Source organism: Coffea eugenioides, chromosome 7, assembly GCF_003713205.1.
Source record: "Coffea eugenioides isolate CCC68of chromosome 7, Ceug_1.0, whole genome shotgun sequence".
NCBI classification, from domain to species: Eukaryota; Viridiplantae; Streptophyta; class Magnoliopsida; order Gentianales; family Rubiaceae; genus Coffea; species Coffea eugenioides.
This window is the reverse complement of record NC_040041.1, coordinates 39,046,890-39,055,709: the sequence shown is the minus strand read 5'-3', so window position 1 is coordinate 39,055,709 and position 8,820 is coordinate 39,046,890. Positions and strand designations below refer to the sequence as shown.

The 8,820-nt window shown below is 36.7% G+C and overlaps 1 protein-coding gene across 1 annotated transcript; it reads right to left on the bottom strand.

Moving 5' to 3' along the window:
* Nucleotides 1-923: 923 nt before the first annotated feature.
* Nucleotides 924-5,404, bottom strand: LOC113777899 (guanosine nucleotide diphosphate dissociation inhibitor 2-like). Its single transcript, XM_027323129.1, has 12 exons — nt 5,049-5,404; nt 3,885-3,947; nt 3,720-3,803; nt 3,501-3,608; nt 3,232-3,404; nt 2,934-3,045; nt 2,747-2,827; nt 2,503-2,565; nt 2,257-2,358; nt 1,916-2,040; nt 1,157-1,367; nt 924-1,070 (listed from the first exon to the last, which is right to left on the bottom strand). The coding sequence occupies exons 1-12, from the start codon at nt 5,133-5,135 to the stop codon at nt 939-941; spliced, it is 1,341 nt and encodes a 446-aa protein (XP_027178930.1). The 5' UTR covers nt 5,136-5,404; the 3' UTR covers nt 924-938.
* Nucleotides 5,405-8,820: the final 3,416 nt, after the last annotated feature.

Below are 8,820 nucleotides of genomic sequence, written 5' to 3'. Positions count from 1 at the left end.
ATTATATCGTCTTGGAATGGACTCTCTTTTGCATTTATTTATTATCTTATGGACTATTTGTTAAAGAAAAAACCAATTTGCATGCAAAGTCTCAACGAAAATGTCGGAATTCCCTATACGCATCTGATTCAACTCCACAGACACATCATATATTAACATGTACAACATGAATTAGAACAGATAATCAATCTACTGTACAACCTAAGCATTAGACCATCTTAAATATGTTTATCCTGATTTGTTTTAACAGTTATCTTAGCACCACCTTCCACAGTAAGAGGAACACACGATCAGTACTTCACCATAAACAAATCCTATTCGTTGTGTAAACCAAAAACATTTATACTCATTAATCAAACTTGCACGTTCAACTAAAAAATTTTCTAGATACCTATAACATATACCATCATGCAAAGCAGGGTAACTGTCACTACTAATGATTGAATGATCTAAAAGTATATTCAGACAGAGTCAATACTCAGGGCAATTTTGAACAAAATTTTGAAGATCTCTCTCTTAGGTGTGAACCCTGACTTTTCTTCTCTCCTCCCTCTTCTCCTTCTTGCCTAATTTCAGCAAATCTGCTAATTTTTTACTTAGTTTTGAATTCATATGTAACAGCCTGTAGCAAGCTATGTTCCCAATTAGCATCAATATCTATAAACATCATCCACGTATGATAAAATTCAGCTCACAATGAGCTGCAAATCTCAGAGGTTTTAAAACTCTCTAAGTCTACTAAAACTAAGCATATATCAGTGTGCTGATTAAATATCCTGCGTCAACGTATAACTGAAGAATGTAAATCTAGTGGTTAAAATGTTAAACCAAGTTCCGGTAAAGAATTATCAATGGATTGACTAGATAGAAGGAACCAGCACTGAGCATGCATAGAAGCATCAGACTAACAAAAATAAATCCACAACCAGAACATGCAGTTAAAAACGACACGTAGAAATATCTGTACTCCAAAACTCAAGCACTTTCATCCCTACCTTTCCAGTGATCATGGTATACATATTGAGCACATCCACAACAGTTGACTCAAAATGAGTTGTCGGATCATAACTCTGTTTCATTGAACAAAAGGTACGCCATGTGAGAGAAGTTTCATAATGAAGCAGTCTCACGAAAATGACAGTCAAGAGACACTCACTGTTGATACGAAACAATTGTCAAGAGAAGGCTCATTGACTGGTTCATATCTGTCATAAATATCAAAGAATATCTCGTCCACAGGCCCAAGAAGATCTATCCCCGGCTTAAGTTCAGTCTCAGGGTGATCAGTCTCAGCTTCTGTCGAGACAAATGCAATGAACTTTCCTTTTGGTGCAACATTGTGAGAGTAAGAAGAACAGAATACATACCTACAAAACCAACAGTTCCAATAAGTCAGATAAATTAGTCGGCACCTTTGAATGTCAAATGCTATAAATTTACTTGTTACCGATAAAAACAATTACAGAACAAGACAAAACCAATTGTACCATCAACACGATCAAGCAGTTTTTTCAGACCCTTCCTTTCAAGAAGGCAATGAAATTCAAAATAATAGAGTTGCATGCGAAAAAAGAAAGAATGATGAGAAATGAACATGCCACAGAGCAGAAGCAACTACTATTATTTTATCAATCTCCGCATAAGCTTCTCCTTCAATATCACTTTTGCTTCGTCGTAACACTCGTACAAAACTTAATAGCAGGAACAAACTGACAAAAACATGGTTTTCTGAGTGACATAAGGGAGAACTCATTTTGCCAAACTACCGTTTTAACAAGTGAAGTATGCCCTGGGAAAATATCATTCCAGCATTTCTTCTGATACAAATTGTCTGTATTAAACTCAAGAATATTTTACAACAAAAAGAAGATGATCATAAAAGAGGTTATTTTCAAGCCATCAGACATATACTCACATGTCTGAGCGGCGACCCAACTGTTTCTGAGGGAGAATAATCTGCACTGAATGAGAATCATTGGTGTTTGGAATGGGATGGCTCATAATTGCAATTGCTCGAGCAACTTTTCCAACTTTCCTAACCTGGAAAAATACACATTTTAGGCTGTACAAACAACACTTGGAAACTTGTATAGGAGATTTAAGATATCCCTGCTTCTAGCATACTGGCTGATAAAGAAAGACAAAAGTAAACATTAACTTTATCCTTGGCATAAAGTTAGAACATCTACAAAGCCCGAATCTTGAAAGCTCAAGGAACCTTTTTACAGAAAGAAACTGCAGTATGAGGTAAAGTACCTTGTTGGGCAAGTAGGAAGGATCACAAACAACTTTCTTGCACTTAGCTGTTTCCCCTTCGGATGTGACACCCAAGACTTTTCCTTCCTCATCGAACTCTACCTGGAAATTGAGTGCAACTCCATGTCACGTGTTGATCTTTTACATAAATGCATAATCATCCTAGTATTCTGTCCTCTTTGTCCCTTAGTTTGTTACTTCTCTTAGAAGTTTGGGAAATAGTAAAGGAGTCATGACAACACGTACCTTGCACTCAGGTTTGTTCAACATATAGGTCCCACCATAGACAGCACTTAAACGAGCGAATGCCTAAATGTCAATGTAAAATTTCAAGTACATAAGAGTGTTCAATGAGAAATTTAACAGACAGTTATAGCTGACATATAATCGAAGTAACAACTGAAGATTAAGAAGAGATAAAAGAGCATGGCCCCGCATACACGCCAGAGTCTACTTCAAACAGCAGCAGGAAGAACAGTAATAGGCAAACCTGAGGAAGCTCTCCCAACCCATACAGAGGGTAAATGTACGGTGAACCTCCTCCAAAACGAGCTAGAGACTCCTCATACAACTGTCAGATTATTAAGAGAATTTAGACAAGTGCAGCAAAAATTCACTCATCATTAATCAAAACCTCAAAAGCAATATACAACCAGTGCCTCAAAATATGTTCTTACCTTTACTCTCTTAACAGTGTCCAATGCAGGCTCATCCAAGTAGTGATCATCTCTATAGAGTGCCAATGCATGGCCAATAAAGTCCATAGTGTTGTCATCAAGACCAAATTTTCTGTCAATAAGCAGAATCCAAGTTAGTCCACATTCTTTTACTGAGAAAGTAGATTCTGGTTCACAAACCAGATAACTTGAAAAATTCTTAACACAGTACACAAACTACAGAGACCATTCCCAACATTGGACTTCAAAACTTTTTTGATACATGCTTAGAGCAAGTGTTTTAAGACTAATGACATACGCAATGAACTCCCTAGTAGTCACTCGTGTCAGATCCATCCCTTCATGTGTTTTTGGATCATTCTCATTATAAGCCTGGACATATATGAAGAACTTGCGAGCACGACGCTTCTCAAAAATACCCATCAAAGGAGATTTAAGGGCCTCCATGTCAGTTGCAGGAACCTTGTGAACCTGTTGCAGTACAGAACTTGAAACTTAAGATGATTACTTGAACAATTCATAGTTGCCAGATACAGGGATTTTTTATTTCGAAGGATATTATTATACCTTGCCCTTGCTATAGACAAAGCTACCATCAACAGCCTTGAAGTACAAGTATTTAGTTACATCAGTATGAATGAGGACCCTTACAAGACCACCATTTGCCATTATAAACTGAAAAGAAAAACAAGTTAGTCAGCATGAGAATCAGTATCAAAGACAAACAAAAATTTCTTAAGAGTGTAAATCAAAACCTTCAAAAAAAAAGAAAAAAAGAAGAAAAACCTTTGGCATCATGTCAACATTGTAATCCCGGCTAGAACCGAGGTTTGATGGAGGATTATCACTTCCTCTGAACTTCTTCCATAGCTGCAATGAATCATGCCATAGAAAATGTCAAAAAGTTCAAAAGGTTGCATCTACAGCCCTTCAAACATCCAGGATATATACCTGAACAAGATTAAGTGAAGTAGATTCTCCTCCATAATAGTCATTTCTATCCATATGCAGAACCTATTAAAAAAAAAAATGAAGCATCACAACAACTTCAGACCGAGGACTAAGAAAATAAATAGCCAAGGAAATTTATAAAAACTCTGAATCGTAGTTTTGGTAATTACTAAAGCCTAATAAAGAAACAACACATTTGTATTCTGGAAAGAAAGGAAAAGCAATAGTAATACTTTTTACAACTAAAGAAGTTTCATTACTATCATTTACATGCAATAGAAATACTTTTACCAAAACAAAAGAAGTTTCATTAATATCATTTCCATATCCAATTCCCACAAAAAATGAAATTCCAAATTCTATAAGATTAATTTATTTCTTTCCCTTTATCTCCACAATCGCAAACCAACCCAAATCAGAAGACCAAAATGCTCATTTTCTCCAAGAGCTTATTGCTTCAATTCTAGAAACTGTAGACATGCCCTAAATCAATGTTTTCTTCTTCAGAAGTTTACAACTATTCAACCATTGTACAGTATGTATATATATATATTAAGAATGGATTTTTCACATTATACCACAAATCATACACGATTAGATCCATTCTCGCCTTTAAATCAGTATGTCTAATTAAGCCCAACCATGTTTCCCCAAATGACAGATACTATAAGCTGCATTTACAGACCAAATTGTAAACAATCTTGCATAGATCATCCAGCCAAGAAAAAATTCTCTTGCAACTTTCTTAATAACAAGCAAACTCACACTAGCACAAAACACAGATTAGAAACATTTACTCTTTCAATGATTACCCATGTTAGTACAAGCTAAACACTAAAAATATACAATCTTGCACTTCCATCTAATAATTTATTTGACTAAACATAAACAATACGAATCCTTCGACCTCCACACTCTGTCAACCCGAATAGCAATCCACAGCAACTTAACAACTTTCCCGGCTAAAGTACAACTAATTTTATGGTACCCATCGATCTCAAAACCTCGAATTTACTGCCTACAGAATAAAACCAAAAACGGTGAACGAAACATCAAATCCACAATTTGGGAATTGATTGAGCTGAAAATGAAAACTTCAATCAAAAACGGATTGGAAAAAAATGGAAATATGCATAAAGAAAGGACAAAAAGTTGAAAGGAAACCTTAAGGCCATCGACGGAGAGGAGACCACTGAGGATGCACTCCTTGAGACCGGTTCCAAGCACAATCACATCGTATTCTTCATCCATATTTTCAGATCGATCAGATCAGGGACTGAAACTGGACAGAGAAAAGGAAAAATTGAAGACTCGATTTCTAGGGTTTTTCGATTTAGGGCAAATGAGTCCGACTCTATGATTTGGATGATTATATGTATATATTTTTTTTGTATCTAATGGCGAGAAAAAGAGAGAGAATCCGACTTAATAGTTTAATTGTAATAGCAAATGGGAAAGAATATGCTTTGCTGAGGGGAGGAAGCAATGAAAAGTGGTTTCATGATTATTTGGTCCTCCAAAATGTATAAGTATGTGAATTGTGCTTCTCTTTTACTTTACTTTGCCTTTTTGAAGTGGTCAATTGAGCTGGTTCGTTTCACACATTAAACTTGTATTTATGAGTTAAAAAAAAAGTAATATGTTTGAATTGTTTCAAATCCTTAGTCCTAAAGTGATTGCACAATAACTTAGCCAATTAGGTGTGAGATTGTGTAATAGAAAGTTCCTAACAAGAATTTCATTTCAAAGTAATTAGATCGTTATTATTTCAAAGTAATTAGATCGTTAGGAATAGGATAGCAATTGAGGCGGGGACTATGGGTAGGGGGAAATTTTTTTCTCCCGTTAGAAAACGGGGCGGGAGTGGGGGTGTCCCGCCACCCGTTAATAAATAAATATATAATATATATACATACGTGTATATATATATGTTTATATGTATAGATATATAATATTTAATTTAATTAGTTTCAAACTTATAATATTGATATTATTAGTTATAAGTATCATATAATGTGTATTAGTATATGTCAACTAATAATTATACATGTCAACTAATAAAAATTATTAATTAGTATACTAAATTTACTAATACATTTATACTAAATTCCTAATTACACTTAACATAATAACACTTTTTTCTTCAAAAAAATACAATAATGACTTAGTGATTGTATTTATTTCAAAAGTGAAAATTTGATTACTTTAGTTGTATTTGTTCATCATGTTGGATTGTATTCAAGTAGTTGTTTTTTATTTTTTTATGGATTACTTTTTTTTTTCGAAAACGTTAGAAGATTATATTCATAATCATAGTAACTTTACAAAAGTATGGGTAAAGACCCAATCACACTATACATAGTGTACAGAGACACTAAGGAACCAGTCGTTCTTCATCAAAAAGAATGCATGTAGCATATAAACTGATCTGTCTACTCCTAAGTCTTTGTTCATCTTGGAGCAGATAAAATGAGCATTGCCTAAACATTGATCTTAGGCTATTAATCTCCTCCACTTGTGCAAATAACCTGATATCTTTGGACCTACCTGACCATAGTTGTCTTAGCAACTGTTAGTCCATGATTCCAATCTTTATAGCTGACCAGTATTATGCTCTTACTTTTACCATTACTATTTTCATTGCTTCTGCATAGTCCAAAAGGCTGTGTCCCATACTCCTTTCTCTCATAGCCCACGTAGCTTTTTCCTGGCCCCTGTTATCTGTTGCAATCACTCCAACCCCTACCACCTGGCCTTCACCTTTGTGAGTTATAGCCACTTCGACATTGACACTCTCCTCCTCGCTTGTGAAAAGGCCTACACTGTCACTTGCATCAATTGTTTCCGGAATGCTCAGACTCCTGTTCCCTTCCATAGCTATCAAGTGTTCCCTCCATTCTTGTGTGGCTTTTTGTATTACTTGTAACGGTTGCTTTTCAGTTCCCTGGAATACTCGTTCATTCCTTGCTTTCCACAGCTGCCACAGTATGTTAACCGTTAGTCCTATATGCTCCAGCCCTTCCTTCCTGTATCTTGCTCCTGCTAATGCATTCCACCATCTCTTAAAATCCCCTCTTTGATCATCTATCCCATCCCATTTTACAGGTGATATATTCCACACCTGTTCTGCATTCTTGCATCGAAAGAATAAGTGTTCCACTGTTTCTTCTTCTTCTCCACAGCCTGTACAAATGGGATCTCCTATCTTAGTTCTCACAAAAATTAACTCATTAACTGGTAGCGCATTGTTCATGCCTTTCCAGATGAAGACTTTTAGCTTTTGTTTGACATTCAACTTCCACAGCTGCTTCCACCCTTGCCTACTTTCGTGACTCTCGCTTGGGCTATCCTCCCTCTTATGGCCACTCCTCTCCTGATGTTGCTTCTTGTTCAGTTCTTTGTGTGCAGACCTCACAGTGTATTGTCCACACCCACTATGTATCCAAAAGTTGCTATCCTCTCTTCCTGTTAGACTTAAAGAGATCTTTAATATCTTGTTTGCGTCTTCACTATTGAAGAACCTGAACACCACTGGTCTGTTCCACCTGAAATTAGAGATTAATTGGTCCACTGTGTTGAGATTACAGCTTTGCGGCTTCACAGTTGTTGGCTTCCCTTGTAGATTATCTGGTATCCATTTGTCATCCCATATCCTTGTACCTCTCCTATTTCCTATTTTCCTTCAAGTTCCTTCTTCCACCGCTTGTCTTGTTCCCATCATGCTCTGCCAGATCCATGAGGATGTTTTAGGCACCTTACATCTGAAAATTGACTCATTGGGGTGGTATTTGGTTTTGAGAACCTTACTCACTAATAAGTTTGGTCTTGTTAATAGCCTCCACACCTGTTTCCCCAATAGTGCTTTGTTGAAACACTGCAAGTCCTTAAAACCCAGACCTCCACTTTCCTTATCTTGTGTCACTTTTTTCCAAGAACATCATTATGTTTGCTTTTCCCCTCTGTCTCCCCCCACCAGAATCTGGACATCATACTGCTAATGTCTTTGCACAATTTGGAGAACAGCTTAAAACATGACATGGCGTAAGTAGGCATCGCCAGTGTCACTGCCTTAAGTAATACCTCTTTTCCTGCAGCACTCAAGAACTTGTTCTTCCAGGAGTTAATTCTTTTTTGGCAATTTTCCTTCACAAACCCAAACACCTGTTCCTTAGTTCTAGTGATCACCATTGGGAGCCCCAAGTACTTCCCTTGGCTGACTTTCTGAATTTTTCCCAGCTCCCTGCAAACTTCATCCTTCTTGGCATCAGCCGTGTTTTTGCTAAAGAAAACTGAGGACTTCTCTATATTGACCACTTGACCTGAACTGTCCTCATACATCTTTAAAAGGTGCATTAGTTCCTTAGCTTGGTTGGCCTCCGCTTTACAGAATATTAAAGAGTCATCAGCAAAAACTAAGTGAGTGATTGATGGACCTCTCCTGCTAATCTTCATTCTGTGATTTTCTTGCTCTCTTCAGCTTTTTTGAGGAGGTTAGACATTCCTTCTGAGCACAAGAGGAATAGATAAGGTGACAGTGGATCACCTTGTCTTATACCTCTTTTTGGAGTGACAAAGCCTTTGTGCTCCCCATTGATGTTGAAGGAGTATGTGACGGTGGCAATACAGCTCATGATCCAAGTGATCCATTTGTTGCAAAAACCCATTTTCTTCATTATCGCCTCCAAGAACCTCCATTCCACCCTGTCATATGCTTTAGACATGTCCAACTTTAAAGCCAAGAAACCTGCATTTCCTTGCCTTTTGTTTTTCCAAATGGTGCAAAAATTCATGTGAGAGAATCACATTGTCTAGTATTTGTCTTCCTGGAACAAAAGCAGCTTGGTTTTTGCTTATGCAGAGGTCCAAAACATTTTTCAGTCTATTAGCAAGAATTTTAGATATCACTTTGTAGATCACATTGCAAAGGCTGATGGGT

Coding starts and splice junctions, on each gene's coding strand:
- LOC113777899 (XM_027323129.1), bottom strand. CDS start 5,135: ATGGATGAAGAATACGATGTGATTGTGCTTGGAACCGGTCTCAAGGAG. Junction 3,609..3,719: donor ATGTTGACATGATGCCAAAG/GTTTTTCTTCTT, acceptor TTTTCTTTTCAG/TTTATAATGGCAAATGGTGG. Junction 3,046..3,231: donor ACTACTAGGGAGTTCATTGC/GTATGTCATTAG, acceptor GCTTATTGACAG/AAAATTTGGTCTTGATGACA.